At 44.6% G+C, this 24,135-nt stretch overlaps 1 protein-coding gene across 3 annotated transcripts in view; it reads left to right on the forward strand.

Annotated features, from left to right (window-relative positions):
- Positions 1-19,834, forward strand: part of LOC119974518 (aggrecan core protein-like) — a 118,603-nt gene extending 98,769 nt beyond the window's left edge. For 2 of the 3 annotated variants that reach the window (XM_038813460.1, XM_038813459.1), the window contains 5 exons: positions 10,676-10,834; positions 12,939-13,021; positions 14,764-14,908; positions 17,674-17,856; positions 19,636-19,834. In XM_038813460.1, the coding sequence (XP_038669388.1) occupies positions 10,676-10,834; positions 12,939-13,021; positions 14,764-14,908; positions 17,674-17,856; positions 19,636-19,730 (665 nt within the window). In that variant the 3' untranslated portion in view covers positions 19,731-19,834. Of the gene's footprint in view, positions 1-5,610; positions 5,725-10,675; positions 10,835-12,938; positions 13,022-14,763; positions 14,909-17,673; positions 17,857-19,635 lie in introns of all 3 variants that reach the window. The other variant, XM_038813458.1, reaches the window with a different exon arrangement.
- Positions 19,835-24,135: the final 4,301 nt, after the last annotated feature.

Below are 24,135 nucleotides of genomic sequence, written 5' to 3' on the forward strand. Positions count from 1 at the left end.
TTGGCTCAATTGGTTTCTCTGTGGATGGATTTAAAGGGACGGTGTTTTCATCAATACATGTTTGCCACATTTTACCGTTGCACTCTCCCCGTGGCTTTAAGTGTAAATGAGGAATGAGTTAATTGTGCAGTTCAATGAAATACATGTCCTATTCACATCATCAACCCAGCTTCAGGAGGTATTACTGCCACAGGATTCTAAAGCTATGGGAAGGCCCCATTCTCATTACAAGGTCAACTCCGCAGCATCGGTGCGAACTTTGGGTGCTGCTCTTTCTTCTCTCCCTTCATCTGCCTCCATTGCCTCAGATGATGATCTCAGAGAGACCAATAGGTGAATACAAATCAACTGCCCTGTGGTGAGGGTGAGAGAACAGGTGCTCTGTCTGTCAGCCGAGAAATAACATTGCAAATGCTGTTTCTTCTTTATCAGTCACAGTACAGCATTAGTGGTCATTTGGTTTCCAGTGTCACTTCTGTACACATTGATGAAGTTTCAGCGAGTCCCTGCAGTCAAATAATGAAGACAGTGCGCCCAGAATCCATTGTAGCCAATCCCATGCGTGAGCAGATTGATCTATTTCTGTGGCAGAAACATTCTATCGCACTAGCCAGCCATGAGCCATCAGGCCCTGCACAATTGAGGCACGGTTTATTCCAGTGGATTTATGGGCAGCACGGTAGCTCAGTGGTTAGTAATGTTGCTTCATAGCGCCAGGGTCCTGGGTTCAATTCCCGCTTGAGTCACTGCCTGTGCGGAATCTGCTCGTTCTCCCCGTGTCTGCGTGGATTTCCTCCCGGTGCTCCGGTTTCCTCCCACAAGTCCCGGAAGACGTGCTTGTTAGGTGAATTGGACATTCTGAATTCTCCCTCTGTGTACCCGAACAGGCGCTGGAACAGGCATTCTGGCGACTAGAGGCTTTTCACAGTGACTTCATTGCAGTGCTAATGTAAGCCTACTTGTGACGCTAATAAAGATTATTATTATTAGTTTTCGGTCATTGTGTGCAGTTCGTAACATTGTTCAGTAACTATGTACATTATTATAATAATATTAAGCTTTATTGTCACAAGTAGGCTTACATTAACACTTCAACAAAGTGAAAAGCCCCTAGTCACCACACTCCGCCACCTGTTCGGGTACACTCAGGGAGAATTCAGAATGTCCAATTCACCTGACAAGCATTTGATAAGTAATTTTATTCCCATGAAGAATTGGAAGGTCCATTTCAACATTCCTGCGCCATCCTGCAGCCGAATGTGGACCGTTGGGAACTGGGTATCTCAGGTGACGTGATTGAGGTTCCAAGGGTTCAATTCCCAGTTGAGTTTTGCAAGTAAGTTACAAGTATGCCCGGTGCTGATTCAACAGGACCTTCTCATTCTTGCCAGTGCCACTAAAGATGCAGCAGCAGCAGGTCCAAAAATGATGCAAGCTTCCCCCGCAATGAGGTTAGGAATGCAGTGGAATGGTTATCCCAGCATCGGCTAAGCAAAAGAAAAAAATGTGGCTGGAAAATTCTCACATCGGCAATTTATTTCCGTGGTATTTGGAAGTTGTTCATAAAATCTAAGATGGAAGTCAATCAAATGGAGAACAGTTTAGAAATGCATGCAAGATATGGGACTGGATTCTCCGGTCTTCCAGCTGCATGTTTCCTGGCGGTGTGCCGTTCGCTGGGAAATCCCAGCTGGGAGCATAGAATCCCGCTGCTTGCCAATGGGATCTCCCATTGAAGCCACCCCATGCCGCTGAGAAATCCGCAAGCGGGGCCATGCTGCCAGCGGGAATAGTGAATCCAACAGACGGACAATTCCAGCCACTTTATCCTAGCTTTTGTGGTACCGATGCTCACTGGTAGGCCTTGCATTGTGCTGCCGTTCCAGTTGAATTATTCTGCAGTGATCCATCCAAAGCTCAGCAAAAAGAATGCTGCAAATTGATATGCCAACCCACCTGTCAGTAGATCAAAGCATTGATCAAACAATTTGCATCAAAGACCTTCTATCAGCTGGGCTCTACCATGACCTGGATACCAGGAATTTAAGTAACTTTGGAATGTCTTTGGGTTACCTGAAGGACGCAAATGAGCAACAGGATTGATCCGTCAGCTGTTAACATTGGGATCGCGCATTTGACAATTTCTTGTTTGGCGTGACGCGCTGAATTGCCTCCCTCTGGGCTGCTGCAACTTTTCAATGATTCTATAATTTTGTGAGGACACAAAAAAGCCAACCATCGTTTTCCATTTCGATGAGGCAATGCAATAATGTAATTTGTGTGCAAATTGATTGCTGTGTTTCCAACATTACGGCAGCGTCTGCATTTCAAACGTAAATAGTCCTTTGGTAGTAGAGAACTTGAGTTTTGCAGAAAAAAGACACAACCAGTCGAAGTTTTTCATCTTGCAATCATCAGGGCAGTTCACAAGAATACCAACAGTAAAGGGAATAACAACTTATACCGCATGAAAATAGAGTGCTGATTGGTTGCCAAGTGGACTCTGATTAGTAGATGCATTAAATATTGGTTAAGTATGTATTAAACATTTTTTAGCACTTCTCTTTGTTCAGCAATATTTCAAAAGTACTTATTGGCTTTAAAAGGCTTTGGGACATCCTGCAGACGGGAAAGGTCCTATATGAATGCGACTCTTTCTTTCTTTTGCCAAACCTTGTTTTGTGAAGGTGAGGACATTTTAATGCGTGCCAGCTTAGAAGAGGACAGTCAAATGAGTCTGGTTGAAGATTGGAGCTATAACCCTGTTCAGGCTGTTTTCAAATAAAACCAGGGTCGCTCACTTTGCTATTTGTTTCTTAGCTTTTCCGTACGAAAATGTCGACATTTTTGCACCTCCAGTTGGCTTACAGGATGAGAAACAAACGTTTTGACGAAGATGAGACTGCAGTCTCAGACTGTGATTGTTACGCAATACCTTTAGGCTTAGGGTTCAATGCTGCCTTCACCATAATGTAACATGGTGAGTAGAACTCCACTGTAACACAACCAAAAGTGTGTTGCAAGTAGAGCAGCTTGACTCTTGCCGAGTGCTATTAATGAAGAAGAACATATTGTTGTGACCTATTTGAAAATAGCTGTTTTACCACATCACCCAACCCGGCTGCCTTGGTCTCAATGCATCTTTTCAAAACCTTTGTGTCCAATCTTGAAAGCTGACCTATAGTATGTTTTTGATGTGAATTGGTATCAAATAAATGTTGCTATGCTACAGGCTAAAATCAGCTGCTGCATATTTCACCCCCCAGTGCCATCAGCCTTAAACCCCGGGTACAGTAATTGCCATTTTGATTGCCAAATATGCTCTTGTCCCAATTCTCCTCTTTTTCTAAACTCTCTTGCAAAACTGTAACAGTCTGCTCTTTGTACGTACTAATGCAAGGGGAACACTCGTACACTTTTACTGTCAGCCTCCATCTTGGACCATGTCTAATGGCCCTGCTGAAGAGATGCATGCTGGGTATATAGCTTCAAAGGATTTGGGCAAGGCTAGAGCTATAAGTTATTTAGTTCTCAGGTGAGATGGTGCAATGAGGAAGATAATCATAGACAGATGACTAATCCAAATTACTTTCAACATTTTCCCCTCCGACGAAAAGTATTTTGCCTTCGCTCCTGCCAGCCTGATTTTGGGAAAGGGGTCAATTCTGGATGTACCAGCTGATAGCTTTCTCTCAATGAATTTGGGCAGTTATTGCCAGCATGTTATTTCAGAGTTGTCTGAAGAGGCTCATCGGGCCTTGTTCTAAAGATCAGACCATTCAAAAAGACTTCATTGTAAAAGCGTTTTCCATTAAACTGTTGAATGATGTGAAGAAGACACCAGTTTAGACCTAAAGTGCTGAATTAGCACACAAATTAAAACCATGAGGAATGATAATTGCTTGAATTGTTCACCTGGTCAGCATAGTTCGTGAAATTTGCATCGTCACCACCAAAATTGATCAGGGTAGGTTTTTGCCCCTTAAGTCAGTGGTGGACTTGCAATAATGGCTAGAAATTGAGCATAGTCTGATCGTGTGCTGCTAATCAGTAACTGGTTTCCAACATCTTATTCAATTCACTGTTTATATGAAAAATATTCAAAATCTTTTATAGAGGCAGAAGGAATTTAAAAGGCCTTTATGAGTCTGTTTAGCCTCACATTATTCAAGATTCAGCAGAAGTTCTGGATCCGTGTCAGATTAAGAGAGTGAAAGCTTCTCTTCTGCAATGGCCCCTCGTACAAACTGACCATTGACAATCCCCTCCAGAGAGACCACTGTTGGCTCAGGTGGGAAATGGATGATGTCATACGGGTACTGTGGGGGACGGTCCTCTACAACTGGTGATGATGAGGCACCATTGAGGAGGATTTACTCTACGGATGGGAGGGTGGGATTTCCCTCCCTTTACCCCATCCCTCCTCCCCATGAGGTATTTACCAGCGGCAGAGGCAACTCACCAATGGCCGCCAGTGGAACCTCCCAGTCCAGCCACAATCAATGTCTATTTGTATTGCTTGTGGGCCATGCCACCAGGAGGAGGGAGGGGGGGGGGGGGGGGGGGCTGTTGCCTTCGGCGGATGTGGAAGATCCCACCAGTGGGAAGTGCTGGAAAATCCGGCCCTACATCTATCAAAGTTATAGCTGGTAAATGTATACTTGATGCTAACGCTGTTTACTCAAAACTGAGATTCATGCAGCAAGGGGGGAGGCCATTTGGTCCATTGGGCCAGTGCTGGCCCTTCTACCAGCGAGCTACCAATGAGTCCCCCACACACAAGTTCCATTCCCCATCACATCGTTTACCTTGATCAGCTCCAAATGCTGAAGCCTGTTTTGAAGAAGAAATCTGGCCAGTTTCCCGGACGGAAGAACCAGTAAAACCTGGGAAATTACTGGAATGGGTCTGAACTGGCCCCCGTGTGCCTTAAAATAGAAGCCCAGTTCAGACCAGTGCCAGTCGTTTCCACGCTTTACTGAGTTTTCCACCCGGGTTAAAAGTTCGAAGATCCTGACGCTAGCTATTCCAGTAAAATCCGATTGGAAACTAGATTGTTCTGAATTGATCTCAGACCAAGCTGACTGTCATGTGAGCAGAAAGAAATCTAAGCGGAAGTCAGCTTGCCAGTTAAAATTAATTCAAGGTAGGAAATATCGCGGAGAAGGACAGGAACCCCATTTTTTTTCTCAGTTGGGTTTGTCGGCAAGACTTTCCACCTCTGATCACTTGGCATCAGCAGTCACAGGCGGGTCCGCACACCCATTTGCCAAGAAAAACCAGGCACGGTGAAAGCGTGTAGGCATGGCTGGGAGAGAGAGGGTGAGATGAGAACAATTTTGAGGAACCGTTCGCCAGAGCAAAGGAAGGTCCACAGAGGAAATTAGTTAGACATGAAAGCGATGGCCGCCCTGTTCCGAGGTCAAAAGGTTGCCTCAAGCAGCTGGCAGTTCTTTGCTTCCATTTGCTCGGCATATCTCTCAACCAAACACCTCAGCAAATGGACGCCTCCAGGATAAGTGCAGAGTGGAACCCTCTTTCTTCCCCTCCCCCACCCTGTCGGACAATTCCCTGCTTGAAATCCTAACGGCAGAACTTGATTTCTTGCAGACATTGACGAATGCCACTCGAGCCCTTGTCTGAATGGAGCTACATGTATCGATGGCATCGACTCTTTCAAATGCTTGTGCCTACCCAGCTATGGAGGGGACCTCTGTGAAGTTGGTACGAGAAAGTGGCTTCAGCTAATTTTACTAACAGCTTACAAAGACTGGCTCCATTCTGGGGTGGGCAACTTGTTCTGGGTTTGACTTTCATTGTATTTTTTATCCTCACTAACCTTCTCCTTTATTCTTAGGGATTCATTGGTGATTTTCTTTTCCTGATAGTTTGTACAGAACTGTGGTAATATTTACTGCTCTCGGAGGATCAAGTGGCACTATTTATTGTGTGGGCCTAATCCACTCCATACCGTCAAGGTGCAGCCCTGACAAAAAAAGATAGCCCAATAATTGAGTCATTTCGCAATGAAACTTTACTCTAACCAACTGGGAAGCTTCAGTCTAATAATTGTCACCCAAGGTACAAATTTGCAAAATGCGGGACGCCTCACAGTGAGACATCTGGGCAAAGCAAGGATTGCTCAACTCTTCAGTGAGTCACCCGACATTTGAGGTTAATTAGCAAAGAGGTTTTGTTTGACCCCCCCCCCCCCCCCCCCCCCCCCCCCCCCCCCCCCCCCCCCACTCCGCTTTCCCAATTCGTGTCTGAGCTAAATTGTGGCATTCTGGGCCAGAATTCCGTAAATCTGGTCTAACAGGTGACTTCTTAAAAATTCGAACTACACTGATGACCTCTGAGGAAATCAGTTATTCGCCATTATGACCGACATCTCCGCTCCACTTGATTCTGTACTTAATTTGCCCCCTTCTCTTCTGAATATGCTGAACCATGGGGCCCCGTTGGTCTGTGGTCTCAAATGGCCGTTTTTTTTCCTATTCTGCCCAGGGGCACCCCAGCCAATTTTAACACCCATCGTCCTCACTGGGGTCCAAGATGAGATCAACATGGACAGCATAAAACGGCCAATCAACCCTGGAACCTTTGCATTCTTTGTGGCTTAATATTAGACTCCATGTGCAGATACCACTAAGGCATAGGGAAGCTACTGTGCGATCCTGATCCACCAAACAAAAGCTTCTTTGCTCCTCTTTACAGAACAAAGCCACAGATGGCGCAATATGTATGCACAAGAGCATTGGATTTTCTATTGGACACCCAGATAATTATCTTTCAATAGGACCAGTAACACTGCGGCATGGTAGCACTGTGGTTAGCACTGTCGCTTCACAGCGCCTGGGTCCCAGGTTTGATTCCCGGCTTGGGCCACTATCTGTGCAGAGTCTGCACGTTCTCCCTGTGTCTGCTTGAGTGTCCTCCGGGTGCTCCGGTTTCCTCCCACAAGTCCCGATAGACGCGCTGTTAGGTAATTTGGACATTCTGAATTCTCCCTCTGTGTACCCGAACAGGCGCCAGAATGTGGCGACTCTAGGGGCTTTTCACAGTAACTTCATTGTAGTGTAAATGTAAGCCTACTGTGACAGTAAAGATTATTATTATAACAATCTACCTTAAAGATGGCTAAGGTTGCTAATGACATATTGTCTAATATTCCATTGGTCTTTAAATTCAGAATGATTATTTCTCATCATCGCTTCAATATCTAAGACAGATTCATCTTTCTCTACAAATAAAGTGAAAGCTTAAATGGTCATTGTGATTATGTTATTCAGACATTCCTGCAGTAAAACTGGTTGAAATACAGGGAATGTGGGTATGAGGTAACCACTGATTGACGGCTATGATCCCATTCCTGTTTGTTTCAATTATATGAAAGGGCTGGTTTCCTCATTCAATTCATCAGTGCTTAAGTTTGGAAAGGGCGTCATGTGGCGCAGTGGTTAGCACTGGGACTATGGTGCTAAGGACCCGGGTTCGAATCCTGGCCCTGGGTCACTGTCCGTGTGGAGTTTGCACATTCTCCCCGTGTCTGCATGGGTTTCACCCCCACAACCCAAAGATGTGCAGGTTAGGTGGATTGGCCATGCTAAATTGCCCCTTAATTGGAAATAAAACCTAATAATTGGGTACTCTAAATTTATTTTTAAAAAGTTTTGGTTCAGGGTTAATAAATAGAAGTGGTGCTCCTCTGCACAGCTGGCCAGTCATTAGCTTGTCAGTTACCCTGTTAGATAGCATACGCACATTGAAAATCTCATCTCCAAACCAATAAAACTTGGGGAAGAAAATAGCGTGAATGTTAATGAAGGCTTCGCTGGGATTTAGTGGCTCCAGCGATGTACATTTGCTAGATTACCACAAAGACAAGTTGGGATCATCTAGGGCAGCGTCTGGGTGTGGCATTTGGTCTCTGTAACTTGTGCTCGAGAGATAAAATGTTCCCACCAATGCTACTTATTTGTAACCAGTGGTCCAATATTGGAGTATGTTTTATATGAAAGCTTGATGACCCCTCAGTCAAATAGCCTACAAACGCTTGCATAATGAAGAATGACAAACTGAGTGTCATGGATCAGTGGCTTTGGCAGGGCAAGGATAGATAAGACAATAGAAATGATCCAATAGATGTCAGTGTGATAGTTGCACTCATTGCATCTTCATTGTCATTCTTAACGTTCCACTCTTTCTATATACAAAATAATGACTTGTAAGATGGGATGTCCTGCTGGCAATGCCTCTTCAATGCGACTCTGAGTTTATGTACACAAAATGTAAGATTGAATCCTTGTTTTCCCCTTAATTTAACAAACTGAGCCCTTGCTGAAAGCTACAACAACCAGGAATCCCATTGGTTAAGAAGCTCTGTTGTCTGGTTACACACGTGAATATTTTAAGGAGCGAGGGGCAAGGTTTAGAGGAGATGTACGAGACAAGTTTTTGACACAGAGGGTAGTGGGTGCCTGGAACTCGCTGCCGGAAGAGGTGGTGGAAGCAGGGACGATAATGACATTTAAGGGGCGGGATACGGACCCAGGAAGTGTAGAAGATTTTAGTTTAGACGGGCAGCGTGGTCGGCACAGGCTTGGAGGGCCGAAGGGCCTGTTCTTGTGCTGTAATTTTCTTTATTCTTTATTCTTTATAAAGGCCATTTTTGCAGTCAACAAACCTACAATGAGGAATGGTGATACAAGTTGGGATCTTAAATTCTCCTTTCCCCCCCTCTTCAGTGCCAACAATACAACTTGGTTCCTTCTTGAACTTCCTATAATCTGTGTTGTGAGCAAACTATTGGGATCACCTAAATCTTGACAAAACTACTCAAATGTCAAACCTTTGTAACAGTTTACTCACTTCCTTTCTCATATTCTGTGTAGAATCACTTGGCAAAATTTTCACCATGATCCAATGGCGTTAACACTGTTTCACCATCGTTAATGTTATTTTAAGACCTGTAATTGTGCCTTCTCCTCCAGCACAGAGCAAGATAATGCTTTTGGTTTCTGGGCAAAGAAATGCTGGGCATTCTTGCGATGCAGGTAGCAGCAGATTTGTGACATTCCCCTCTTTGTCACTTTCTGTGTACTGCCTCCCTCTGTTTAGGGCAACAAGCCAAACTGCTTCTTGTGAATCGTCCCAGCTGTGAATTGCCACTACGCTACTGCAAAGGTGTAAAGTTACCATTTGATTCTGAATACAATACGAGACACACTTATCCCAACTGTGACAAGAATCTTGACGAGCAGGGGTTGTCTTCCAATGCCCACTTTGCCAACAGTAGTATGGTGTTTATAAACATTAGGCTTCAACAACTCCTCTGTTCAACAATCTAGTTCTTACTGCCAGAAACTCCAACATACCCAGTCAGTCATAATTGACACTTCAAGATTCCATTCTCTGCCAGCCCCTGATGCTATCCACCTGTTGCCACTTTTCTGTTCAGGACATCTATTCAGGGTGGCACAGTGGTTAGCACTGCTGACTCACAGCACCAGGGACCCGGGTTCAATTTTGGTCTTGGGTAATTGTGTGAAGTTTGCACGTTCTCCCCGTGTCTGCGTGGGTTTCTCGGGGTGTTCCAGTTTCCTCCCACAGTGAAAAGATGTGCAGGTTAGTTTAAGTGCTAATTGCTCCTTATTGTCCAAAGATGTCCTGGCTAGGTGGGGTCGCAGGGATGGGGCGGAGGAATTGGCCTAGTTGGAGTTCTCGTTCAGAGGGTCGAAGCAGATTCGAATGGCCGAATGGCCTCCTTCTGCACTATAGGGATTCTATGGAAATGCACCATCCCACCAATTCATTATTAGTCTCTCACATGGTCTAAATGGCAAGTGTTACCCAAACAAAGCATTAGTGCAACCATTATATTAAAATATGTCAAGTAGAGGCAATCGTGCTGGAGTGCTGAAAAAACAATGATTAATCCCTCTCTTTTAAAAATTCTTTTAAATTTTGAACCGGAGCCATGTCAAGGTGAAAATTCTGCCTCTAGTCTTAACAATCCTGCAAATGTGTCTTAAGTTTTTGTCAATTTACAGTAAGTTAACTGAGAATTCCTTCTAAGTTTGATTTCTCTCAGTTTTGCAATAGGTTCCATCACTGTTATCTTCTTTCGGTACATGGCTTGTTATGTTCTGGGTTGGGGATTGGCTTGTGTACTGACTGTAACACTTACTCATAATTATCTGGGCAATATCTAGACAGCATTGAAGCATTAAAAGCCTGCGTTGCTTCTGCTAGTTTTTCTAGCAGGAGTTGTGATTATCATGGTGGGAACAAACTCAATCTTCCACAATTCAAAGGAGTGAATGAAAATTCACCAAACCTCAAATTAACATAACATAAATCATGGTCTCCAGCTAGGAAATGGAATGACCCAGTGTCAAACTTAACAGTCATGTGGACACTACCAGAAACGAGACTTTGCAGAAAACGATGTCCATTAATATACACAGCGGTTTTTAACTTTTTTCAGTGTTTGTGGGGTTTGAGGTGATTTACTTTGGAGATCGTACATGCCTTATTCAATTAATTCCAATTGTGCTTATGACTACAAGGTACAAAACCAAATTTCTATACGGCTATGTTCCAGAGAGGTGTTGAGTTCCAGAAACAAACTATTGTAATGCAATCTCTAATGGTCCAAATTTCTTTCCTGTAGATGTGGAACAGTGCGAAGATGGTTGGGCTAAGTTTCAGGGTCACTGCTACAAGCACTTTGTTGACCGACAGACATGGGAATCCGCAGAGCATCAATGCAGGGAACACAAAGCTCACTTGGCCAGCATTATCACTCCAGAGGAACAAGAGTTTGTTGACAGTGAGTGTTTGAGGCAACACATTTTTTACTTCAAATTCCATTTATGTCACTTCACCTTTTGATGACAGCACTCTTTATCCGAGGTCATCCATGGGCATCCTTGGCCTTTCACCTCTGACCTCATTTGGAAGCTCACATCTACCATGCTTCCAAGAAGCTCAGGATCCACCTTAATGTAGATCACTCAATCACGTAAATAATTCCCTATATAGGAAAACAAAGGACTTTAAATCTTCTCCCACATGAATACAGGCTGTTCAAATAGATTTACATTCTTGGACACAACATAAGGAAGCAAATACACTCATCTCTTGGTGTTCAATCCTTCTCTGTCAATTTTGTCTCCAATTTTATCAATATTATGATGGTCAGTGTTCTTCCCGGTAAGTATGGCCTGCTTGAAAGGAATTGGTGTCTTGGATCTATACCCTGACAAATCTTTCCGCCATTGTGTTTTCTTCACCTCATGTCTGCGTCCATTGTACACTAAACAGTGGGGATTGACTGTTAGACAAAGAACAATACATCACAGGAAGAGGCCCTTCAGCCCTCTAAGCCTGTATTGGTCACAATACCAACCTTTGCCAAAACCCTCAGCACTTCCTTGTGCCGTATCCCTCTACACCCATCCTATCCATCTGTCTGTCAAGATGCCTTTTGAATGCTGTTAATGTATCTGCCTCCACAACCTCCCCTGGCAACGCGTTCCAGGCACTCACCACCCTCTGCATACAAAACCTGCCTCGCACATCTCCTCTAAACTTTGCCCCATGGACCTTAAACCTATGCCCCCTGGTGACCGCCCCCTCCACCCTGGGAAAGAGTGCCTGCCCATCCACTCTATCCATGCCCCTCATAATCTTGTAGACCTCTATCAGGTCGCCCATCAACCTCCGTCTTTCTAATGAAAACAGTCCGAGTCTGTCAACAGACTCATTGGCTGGATTCCCCATTGGGAGTCCGCCCCTGTACCGCTGCAAGCGAGGACAGAGAATTTGGTGCTCAGACAGATCTCCCGTTCACTGCAATGGGATCGGCGAAATCTGTTGCCACGAATAGATGGACGGAAAATCCCAGCCATTATCATTGCATTATGTGGCTACTAGGATGGTAGAAAGGTCAACAGTTCAGTTCAAGGGGCTGGTTTAGCACAGGGCCAAAGAGCTGGCTTTTAAAGCAGACCAAGGCAGGCCAGCAGCACAGTTCAATTCCCATACCAGCCACCCTGAACAGGCGCCAGAATGTGGTGACTAGGGGCTTTTCACAGTAACTTCATTTGAAGCCTACTTGAGACAATAAGCGATTTTTATTTTCATTTCATTTCAAGGGCAAATTAGGGATGGGCAACAAGTGCTGGCCTTGCCAGTAAAGCCCACGTTCCATGAAAGAATAAACAAAAGTAAACTCGAGTTTACTGGCCATGTTCTCACATCCAGCTATTCCTATATCGCTCCTCTCCCTTTCCCATTTCCAATTCCAATTCTTTATTCTTTCATGGGACTTGTCCAATGTCCAAATGCTCTACACAACAAACTCTTCCACCTTCCTGCGTTGAACTCGAGACTCATTGGCTGGGGCTGGTTTAGCTCACAGCTAAATCGCTGGCTTTTAAAGCAGACCAAGCAGGCCAGCAGCACGGTTCGATTCCCGTACCAGCCTCCCCGGACAGGCGCCGGAATGTGGCGACTAGGGGCTTTTCACAGTAACTTCATTGAAGCCTACTCGTGACAATAAGCGATTTTCATTGCACTGTTGCCTCTTTTTCACTGTTTTTCTCAACTCCTCAAATGTTGGAACTCATCATATTCCCTCTGGCTCCCCTTTGCGCTGTAACCTATGGGCTTTTAAAATTTAGCACATTATCTCTTCTACCCGCCTACTCTTTGAGCTTTTTGTGATGCCCTGCTAAATGGACCTGACCCTTCCACAGATCTTTCAGTCCAAAAATAATCCAAGAGCGACTATAGCTGTGTTAGGGTTAAAATTCTGCCTCCCTAAAACTGTTGTGTCAGTGCACGTTTGTTTAACAATGGAAGTCAATCCACAATTCCACTTCTGCCAATCCAATCTCTGAAATTGATGTTGTTGCCACCTCTGTGCCCAGATCATGCCCAGGATTATCAATGGATCGGACTTAACGACAAGACAATAGAGGGGGATTTCCATTGGTCCGATGCCAGCCCACTGGTGAGTTTTGCCCCAATCCCCCTGTTCCTTTTGTTGTGATCACCGTTTTATTTTTCAAAAGCGAATGTAGTTTACCTGAAAATGGTGCAGGAGGAAAACGAAGCCGGGCATAATGGTGGCGCATTGGTTAGCGCTGCTGCCTCACGGTGCCGAGGTCCCGGGTTCGGTCCCGGGTTCGATCCCAGCCCCGAGTCACTGTCCGTGTTTGCACATTCTCCCCGTGTCTGCATGGGCTTCGCCCCCACAACCCAAAGATTTGCAGGGTAGGTGGATTGGCCTCAATAAATTGCCCCTTAATTAGAAAAAAATGAATTGGGTGCACTAAATTTATTTTTAATAAAGGAGAACATGAAGCCCTGTCAGTGAAATCAATGAGGAATAAATAACAAGAATTTATGCTGGACAATTAAAAATCAATTATTTGTTTAATGACCAACTCCATGGAAGATCAGTGGGGGGGATGAATCAGAAGGAACGGATACTTTAACCATTATCATTACCCCGTTCTCCAGCACTCCTTTTCAGAACAGTCTTGGAACATTGGGTGCCGAGCATTTATCAATCCGTCTTCCCTATGGAATACAGTTTTGTTTGCCTTCATGGAGGTTCTAAGGGAATGGTTTTCATTGATATGAGAAATTAGCCATGTTATCTGATATTATCGCTGTCACTGGACAATTGAGTACAGTCTTGTTGCTGCTATTTCTTTCCAATCATGAAAATGATGAATGTTCGAAGGAAGATCGACATATGGTGTTGTGACTTCAAACCACTCCATGGTCTAATTTCCTCATCCATCACTTGATCTTCTGAAGTCAGCTGGCACTGGAGAGACCTTGAAATTGGTTTGAAATCACTTTCCCCACATGGCAGCCCCTCCCCACCCCCACTCTCCCCACCACAATGTGTAAAGGAGGCGCTCCCCATAATTGATATCACCAGAGCAGCCTGGTGGAGGAACCCTACACAAAGGCATCTAGGCTGACAAGCAAATTGAAGCGTTCAAAATGTTCACCTTTTCGGATGCTCACCCGCCAATGGGTTTTTTCAGCGGGGGTGATGGGGTGCACGGAAAATTCCTCAGATGGGCTTCCCACTGGGTTCCAGCCCACCGTGACCTCTCTGCAATTTAACGCTGGGGCGGGCGAAATCTTGATGTGCCACCTGCACTTGCCCAGTTCAGGCCCTTGACTGGCCAGTTATTGACCAGTTAAACTCCGTTTCCTGCCCAGCCTCGATGGTGAGGCTGGCATGAGGAGTTCCTGGGTTTGTAGGAAGCCAGAAAATAATTGGGTTCAGCCCTCGGGTGGACAGGGAGGGGGCATCTCCCTCAGAAGGACCCTTTTAATTTCAGGAAGCCCCCCTTGCGTTCTGATATCCGCAGCCCCCCCCCCCCCCCCCCCGTCCCGCCGTCCTCTTTCCCCCAACACCCCAATCCCCCATTGGCCAATCAGGTTAGCTCGCAGCTCTCAAAGGCCGGTCTCCTTTCCAAGTGAAGAACAGAAGTCTGTCTGCAGCCAGTTAATGTTCGTTGGAGCGTGAAATATCTGCTGGACTGGCAGTATCGTCGGGGATAAACCACCGCCATCCCAATAAGTCCTGGCCCATGTTGTCGTCATCTTTTAGATTTCCAACAATTGTGAATTTGTTTTCTTCCCTGGACCGCAGTGCATAAAAATGTGTTGTTGGGTTAATAGTTTTCAAGATGGGATGTATTTTATTTCCTTTCTCCTCTCAAATAGTTGTACGAGAATTGGCGACCCAATCAACCCGACAGTTTCTTCAACAGTGGCGAAGATTGTGTTGTCATGATATGGCATGAAAGCGGTCAGTGGAATGATGTCCCGTGTAATTACCATCTGCCTTACACGTGCAAGAAGGGGACAGGTAAGCTTGACACCCTTTCCACAAACATTCACTCCATCCACCACCAACGCACAGTCGCAGCCATGCGTACCATCTACTGGATTCACTGCAGGAATTCACCAAGGCTCCTTAAGCAGCACCTTCCAAACCCATGGCCACTACCATCTAGAAGGACAAGGCCAGCAGATACCTGGGAACACTGCCTTCTCGAAGTTTCCCTCCAAGTCACTCACCATCCTGACTTGGAATATATATCACCGTTCCTTCACTGTCACTGGGTCAAATCCCTGGAACTCCTTCCCTAACAGCACAGTGGGTGTACCTACGCCACATGGACTGCAGCCGTTCAAGAAGGCAGCTCACCACCACCTTCTCAAGGGATTTTTTTAAATGATGCACAAGAAATAGGAGCAGGGGCTGGCCAATTGGCACCTCAAGCCTGCTCCATTATTCAACAAGATCCTGGCTGATTTGATTGTGGTCCCTGGTCATGTGAAGCGACAGTGCTAACCACTCTGCTACCATGCCTGCACAGACCTGAGAGTAAAATAATACTCGGCTATCGTTAATGTTATCCGACCTGCGATTCCAGGGCAAAATGAGCCTGGGGTTCACCATAAGTCGGCAGCACGGTAGCATGGTGGTTAGCATAAATGCTTCACAGCTCCAGGGTCCCAGGTTCGGTTCCCGGCTGGGTCACTGTCTGTGCGGAGTCTGCACGTCAACCCCGTGTGTGCGTGGGTTTCCTCCGAGTGCTCCGGTTTCCTCCCACAGTCCAAAGATGTGCGGGTTAGGTGGATTGGCCATGCTAAATTGCCCGTAGTGTCCTAAAAAGTAAGGTTAAGGGGGGTGGGGTTGTTGGGTTACGGGTATAGGGTGGATACGTGGGTTTGAGTAGGGTGATCATTGCTCGGCGCAACATCGAGGGCCGAAGGGCCTGTTCTGTGCTGTACTGTTCTATAACTTCCACGGTTCATGAACTGTAATAAAGCCTGTTGAATTAGGAGTAGGGGATAAATATGGGAATGGCCACATTTAATAATGCAAACACTTGGATTGTGATGGGTCAGGTAGACCTGATCCCCTTTCTCATTCTCCATGTTATTTTTGAAATTATAAGAGGGAAATTAAGTATGGAAAAATTCCGTCACTTTTCAGAAACCCCACACTTGACTCAGGTCAGAATTTAATGCCCTCCACAAGGTGCGCTTGGTGGAAGGAGGGAGGCATTTAGTCAGACGGGTGGGTAACAGGTGGACAGTTTGTCGCTTTCCCACCTCTTATCCAATTGAATCTGGAGTGTGAAGGTTTATGGGCAACAATTAATGTCCTTATAAGGGCCCCATCCCATTGCTTCTGGAATTCGGCCAGTGGTAGATGGAGGGCCCACCATGCAGGAATCCCGAAAAGCAAACCCGGCCATAGTTGCTCAAAGACACTCAGTGCCTGCTTGAGGGACCAGGCTTCAAGTGTAGGGAGTTGGCACTGTGAGCCAACTCCCTGTCCTTGTTGCTAACCACCATCCCACAATCATTCCCTGTGGCCTGGGCCCCTCTGAGCACCTGGGCCTCAAGTGTCTGAATTGCCAACAGCTGCCACCATTCCCTCAAGGGTGATGCTAATCAATAGACAGTTTCTTGGGGGGAGGGGGGGATGATTTCTGCCCTGGGGTCCCTGATCCCAGGGAGGGCTTGCCACTGCCCAGTTAAGCACCATTGGCACTTAGTTCAGCAGGCCTTCCTGTGCTGAGACAATGTAGGGCTCTCGCTGGCTCTCCGGCCAGTGGGTAAGACCCCTGATGCCTCCATTAATTACCGCCCAGAGTCTCACTCAACGGGGGCACAGATCAAAGACATAATTGCAACTCATACACAACTCCCTCACCTTTTGAATCAGCTTCTTAGGGTGATTAGCAAGCACAGAACCATACCCCATCACAAAGACAAAAGTTGGAAGTGGTACTTGAAAATAAAGTAGAAATTAAATAAATGTATGAATCTCTAATAGGTCAGGCAATTTCATGTTCAAAGATGACCAGATTCTCTAAATGAAATGTTTACATAGTACTTTATCCGAGGCGGCACATTGGCACTGCTGCCTCACAGCGCCAGGGAGCTGGGTTCCATTCGGCCTTGGATGACTGTGTGGAGTTTGCACATTCTCCCCGCATCTGCTTGGGTTTCCTCCTGATGCTCCAGTTTCCTCCCAAATAGGTTCAGGTGGGCTGGATTGGACATGATCAATATTACGGTGATAGGACGGGGGAGTGGCCCTATGTTTGCTGCAGACTCGATGGGTCGAATGGCCTCCTTCTGCACTTTCGGGATTCTGTGTATGGATGTCTACTTTTCTTTAGATCCCACATCTGGAGTGCGTCACATGTATTGAATTACTTCAGAACTCAAAAATCACTGTCAGCTAGGTTGGCACAACAGCCATTCTGCAGTCAGCGAGGCCCTGCCATCAGCAGTGAGATGATTGATCAATTGATCACCGTTCTTTTTGCGGTATTAATGAGGGAGGAATGTTTACCGGGACACCAGACAGCTCCTTACTCTTCTTTAAATAGAGGCTTGGGATTTTTAATATCCAGCTGGGTCAAACTCTCTACCAGTGGATGTTACTTTGACAATACAAGCTGTCCCTCAGGAATGCACGGACAGTATTCGCAGAGGCAAGAGTGATACCAACTAAGTTATGTTGGACTAAGATTACCCAAATTCCAGTAGAGTATCAACCACTTGTGTTGTTCCAAATGACATTTTACTTTCTCTTCCTTTCTTCAGTTGCTTGTGGTCAACCTCCTGTAGTAGACAATGCCAAAACCTTTGGCAAAAAGAGGGAACGTTTTGAAATTAACTCCTTGGTGCGTTATCAGTGTAAAAATGGCTACTTACAGCGCCATTTTCCCAACATCAAGTGTAAGCCAGATGGGCATTGGGAGCAGCCAAGGATAATGTGCATAGACAGTAAGTAGAAACTCATGCTGGTCTTTTTTTGTCAAATGTAGTTTCTCCTTCCCTCCCCGCGCGCCTTCAATTTTTTCTGGTTGCACGACTACAAGAAATCTGACAAACCCACTGCTGGAAAAATATTAAGGTCATGTCTGTCACATGAATTGAACATTTTTGTCAAAGGTTTGGCTTGAACTTGGTCTCGTTGATTCTATCATGGTAGGAAGAGGTTAAAATCAAAAGTAAATCTCAGACGTTGCAGCCGAGTTTAAGCCGAGCCATTGTTATAACAGTTACTCAGTGGTTTTTGCCGAGTTTCCTTGAGGAAGGAGGCATATCAATCAATTCAAATTCAAGCCTGCTTTCTGATTTCCAGCTGTTTGAATTTAACAATTGGCTAAACCCTACTAACCGTACAAGATTAAAGATCCACTATGTAAATAAAAATTACAACATAGTTTGAGCACAGAGTTGGAAATAATTATTTCCTGCTGGATGAAAGGTTAGCAAAGTTTGGCATTGCTGTTAAAAAAAAGTTCCGTTGGTTGTTTTGCCCAAAATATTTAATTGATATTAAAGCAAAATACTGCGGATGCTGGAAATTTGAAATGAAAACAGACAATGCTGGATAAACTCAGCAGGTCTGGTAGCATCTGTGGATTGAGAAACAGAGTCAGTGTTTCGAATCCATATGACTCTTCAACAGAACACCCCCTTTGTCTTATGCCCATGACATCATTGTCCATCTCTCCTTAGCTCCAACCTACCTGTCACTGACCTTCCAATCTGCCCTTTCCAACTATATCACTAGTTACATTTCTATTCCTCTTCAGGTCTGTAGAGTGGTCATTTGGGCTGGAAGCGTTAACTCTACGCACAGTTCACCGACTGCGTTGCGCCCAGAGCGGATCCGGACGCAGCGGGTGAATGGCGCAAGAGCCCCAAATCGGGCTCTGCACTGGGCGCCGGGCCGATTGCAAATTACCCAACTCGCTCCGCCCGGCGTGATCTGGATCGCCCCTTCGCTGGGCCAGATCCAGATCAGCATATTTAAACGAGCCATGAGCTCGTCAGTGCAGAAAATGAGGTAGGTGAGGACTCGCCGGGGCGTTCCTCAACGGGGCCCAAAGTTCCGGTTGATAGAGGAGTCGTTCTCGGCTCCAAGAAATACCGCACTATACGAGCCGACAACGCGATTCTGTTTTTTTGCGCGTTAAATCAGGTCCAAAAGCTTTAAAAATATACCTATTTGTGGCCAAAGATGTGCAGGTTAGGTGGATTGGCCATGATAAAAGCACAGGGTTATGAGGATAGGGCGGAGCAGTGGGCCTAGGTTGAGTGTCCTTTCGGAGGGTCGGTACACTCAATGGGCCAAATGGCATCCTGCCGCACTGTCAGGATTCTAAGGCCTCCTGCTTCAAATAAAGCATAATTTTAAAATCCTCCTTGAAGGCCTGCAAGCGAACACAATTAGCACAAGTTTAGAAATGGTGAATAGTCCGATCTGATAAAACGGCCAATTTTGTCGGCATGGCCAGCCACCGTGATGTTTTTCAACTAACGCAAAGGATCACACAGACTCCATTTGTTCCAGGCACAATCGTGCTTGAAATGATTCTTTTGATTTTGGCTGAGCTTAGGCAAATTGCACTCGAGCAGAAATTCCTGCCCAGCACCAAATATACAATTCGGGGGATAAAGCTTAAAGGACAAATCATAACGGATGCTGTACTTGTGTGGCACGAATGAAATCCTTACGAAAATCTTGACTGAAATATCTATTTCCTTTTACAGCTGCCACGTATAACCGCAGGCCTCTGAAGAGGGTTGATACAAGTAGGCCGCATCCTCAATCTGAATCGAATGCTTCACACGGCTCTTACCCTTAAGTGAATATTAAAGGATATAATTCTATTCCAGAACATTTATAATAAGAATAATTTTATCAGCTAAGAGAGTTGTCTTCCCAGCCAATATATAAAACAACAAAGCAGCCCGAGATCCAATGTCTTTTTTTTTTCTCGATTTCAAACCCGGCGTTATCACTTAGGTCGAGCCGTTCAGCCTGTCACCGTGTGTTTGGGAAGAGATCCCGAAGATTTTATTCTCGGACGACTATACTTCGTGAGGAATATCACATTGACTTAACATAAACAGCACCAGGAAAGATGCGGCAACATAGTTTAAAATGATGTTGGCATCTGTAACGCAAACAGAATCAATCACAAATGCAAAACAGTCACAGATTATTTTAAAATTGAGTGGGGAGGGAGAAATAAGGGTTTATTTTCTGTGAACTCAAAAGCAATAGAACAACAGTCCAGATGCTATTCAACTGGGACCATGCAGTGCATGGTGTATTGGGTGTCTTTTATATATTGAGGTGCAGAATAGAAATTGGAGTGCTGACGCTCTATCAGATGCACATTCTCCAAATAGGGAGAGCTTGCTGCATGATAATCCTGAGGTGCATAACTGTTGAATTCGAAAGCGAGCAAAAAAAAAATGGATCTGATTATTTTTAAAAAGAAATGTGTGGGGGGGAAATTACTTTGACAAAATATCTCCTTGAACATGTAAAATAAAATATGAACTGTTATGTTTTACCCTGAGTAAAAGAAAGACGTAACAGCTTTAAGAATATTTCAGACGAGTGTGAGTGCGTGGGTATGTGTGTGTGTGTGTGAGAGAGTGCTCGTTTTAAGTAAACTGTGAATGTTTGAGAGATCAATTGTGTGCACAGGTAGCAGGAAGGAAGCTTTGCTATTGTTAAATTTTAGTTAAATATTAAGCGAGGACTGGAATATGTAAACATATGTTAAAAGTTTGTGAAAACCGATGATATAATTGACATTCTTTTCCTGCATTATACAGTATAAATTTCTTCCGAGTCTTAAACTCACATAGAATTTATTGGGTTTTAAAAGGAAATAGCCTCCGATGCCAGCTGTGAAATTGTGGGCTTCCCCCTCCTTTTTTTTTGGAAAGAAAGCTATCATCTTTCCTTTAAGCTACAGAACATTTATTGTGATCGTTGTTTGGTTAGACACTGCCCTCCTATTTCTTGCATCTGTTTGTGAATCCCAGCCCGGGCTAATGGGATAAATGGCTCCATTCCCTGCCAGACTCCGGAATGCCTTGAACAAAATGAGTTTGGGAAGTGTCGACGCAGTTCCCTGTCATCGTGGGCTCCATGATATCAAAACGATCCCTAATTTTCCAATCTGAGAGAGGTCATGAAATAGCTGATATCAGAAACGGACAAATGCAGTCTTGAGCTAAGGAGACAAATGCTGGGGCAGTGTAGAAACAACCAGCTGTGCTGCACCTGACCTTGGCACTGGCACAGAATGCATGAAATAGGAAAAATTCCAAATCACTGCACTGATGTCCCCGTTCCCAAACAACACACACCAATGTCGAGTAAATGGACCATAATATGTATGTAAGGCTCACAGTGAAGCTTCCTCCTTACATTGTTAGTCCTGAATGTAATCTCTGTACCACTCTGAATGTCAGTTTAGCATTAACTGATTGCTTACAAGATTTGTTTTAATGTTACAACTAAAGCATCAGCGCTAAATGGTTTAGCTTCAAACCAGTGCTAACTGCAGAGTCAGTGATTCTCTCCCCCCCCCCCCCCCCCCCCCCCCCACTCTCTGCAGCAAAGAGGGGTTTACTCCAGTTTGTGATATTGAGCTGTCACTCCAGATTTATTGCACAATTTCATAGTGTGGGTGTGGAACTCCAATCCCTTTGTGCTGACCCCCCCCCCCCCCCCCCCCCCCCAACTTGTACTGGAGATGCAGCCCAAGAAGTCAGTGGGGGAAAGTTAATCCCCGTTCACATTATAGTCGGACCCACAGCTGATTTCTGATCTGGAAGCCCCGTGATGCTGTGCTCAGTTGCTGGATCAACTTGACACCAACAGCAGAAAAGTCTCTCTTCACTAGTACCGACAAGCCCAGTTTAAAATTGGATATATAATGAGGAACAAAGGCTAGTCAGTGCCCATTCCTGATTGAATTAACATGTTTAGGAGGGGAGAGGAAGATGTAAAAATAAATTAATCAATTGTTCCACTCATGGGGCGATGGCCATTTATTATCCTGCCGTTTTGCTTTTCTAGGTTTTCTTGAAACCAAAGTATCTGCATCCTGTAAAACCCTTCAACCCCTCATCCATCTCCAATTTTACCTCTAATGTTTTAAATATACTTTACTTTCCCACAATACTGAGTGTAACACTCCTTTTCAATCTTAGTCCAGTCCCATCTTGTGACGTCTCTGACATCACCACAAACACTGGATAACATAACCCAGAGGAACAGTAGTTAGAGTCTATTCTGGTGATTACAGAGGCTGGCAACACATTGGCAAAGCCTCACCAGCAATGCTATCCTGCAATATATCTGACCCATCGTTTAAGCTGTCAGCAGGCTGCAGTCAGGTGTACTCCTGGATAATGCTCCAAATAGAGAGAGATTTTCTCTTGCCAGTATTTCATTCATATAAGGCCTACCCACTTAAAGGAGCGTTCAACATCAATCATTGTTCTATGATGTGAACATGTATATTCTTAAATCGGAATCATTCATGTTCTCAACTGCCCTCCACTGCTCACCCACCAGCAGTGTGGGTTAGGTAGATGTATTAACTGTGTTACCATATAATAAAACCCTAATCTAACCTTGTGATATGGAAATCCATCGGTTCATTTAGCACCTTCAGTTTCGCGGTAAGGAGGGAGCTGTACTCAAACAATCCTATGGCTATTTATTAAAGATTTATTACACCAATTACAAATTCATAAAAATTGCTTTCATCGCGAGTTGCATCGTTTCTTCGACAAATGCTGAGAGAGAAATGGGTTAGTGCAGATTATTATAAATTGTTTTTGTAAACTCTAAGCAAGCCGGGATTAAGCGCTTCAAAATCTTTGTAGTTGGAGCATTGTATTTGCTGGTAAGAGGAAACTGATTGTACCCCGTGCATGAGAGGATTTGTACCAAACTCTGTATCTGTTTTTGCCATTTTGTAATGTTTTTTTTAAAAGCGTAAGCCCAGAAATGTAGGTGTTAAATTGAGCACAGCTATGTATTAATATGAGGAAACCAATCTATTTCTGCATAAATTGAATTGTATACAATAAACTGTATCCCGTGTTACCCCTGCTCTCAACTAAACCAGTGACTTCACAAAATTATTGGAGCTTGGCTGGGGGGGAGAAAGAGAGAGAGCGAATTTTATTGGGAGTATGTTATGAGTGTCTCAACACATGGCTTAAACAGTGAAAAATGGTGTGTGTGTGGGACTAAATCCAATCTGGCACAGAGATGGAAGTTCTGAGTGCTGCTTACCTGCACTGTGTGTTAATTTAAACTTTGTGACACTGCTAACCCCTCTAGTATTTGCATCACTGTGTTGGAGCATGGTAGCACAGTGGTTAGCATTGTTGCTTCACAGCGCCAGGGTCACTGGTTCGATTCCCGCTTGGGTCACTGTCTGTGCAGAATCCACACATTCGCCCCGTGTGTGCGTGGGTTTCCTCCGGGTGCTCCAGTTTCCTCCCATGAGTTAGAAAGATGTGCTTATAGGGTGAATTGGGTATTCTGAATTCTCCCTCAGTGTACCTGAACAGGTGCCGGAGTGTGGCGACTAGGGGATTTTCACAGTAGCTTCAATGCAGTGTTAATGTAAGCCTACTTGTGATACTAATAAAGATTACTAATAATGCGGAGACAAAGAACCGGGGGGGGGGGGGGGGGTTCATGCTGAAAAGAACTAGCTATGTGTGACTGTGAATCTCTGAATTATTTCATTTTTTATATCCTCAATGAATTTAAAATTTTGTGCATATGAACATGAATTTAAAGTTAATAAATCTTCACAGGTTGTTAGTCACTTGACTTTCAAAACAAACCGTTTGTTTCAACCAGTGATTGCACTTAATAACTAAAAATATTTCAATAGCTAAATATTTATCATCAGGAGTTGGAGAAGTTTTTTTAAACCAGAAACCATAAGAAATAAAAGAAAATATAGGCCAATAGATTCAATAGAATCATGGTTGATTTCGACCTCAACTCCATTTTCTCACCATATTTGACTTAAAAGTGGCCTTCTATCATTAAGATTAGTCACGTTTTCAATAAAGCCATGTGGACACTTAAGGATGTTGATCAGGTGTCGCATGCAGGATTAGTCTTTCTGAAAAAGCTTAAGTTCAGGTTACCTGAGAATGGCGTGCAACGGCAAACTGTTGCGATGGAACATTCTTCCATAATTTCGCAAA

Source organism: Scyliorhinus canicula, chromosome 12, assembly GCF_902713615.1.
Source record: "Scyliorhinus canicula chromosome 12, sScyCan1.1, whole genome shotgun sequence".
Taxonomy (NCBI): domain Eukaryota; kingdom Metazoa; phylum Chordata; class Chondrichthyes; order Carcharhiniformes; family Scyliorhinidae; genus Scyliorhinus; species Scyliorhinus canicula.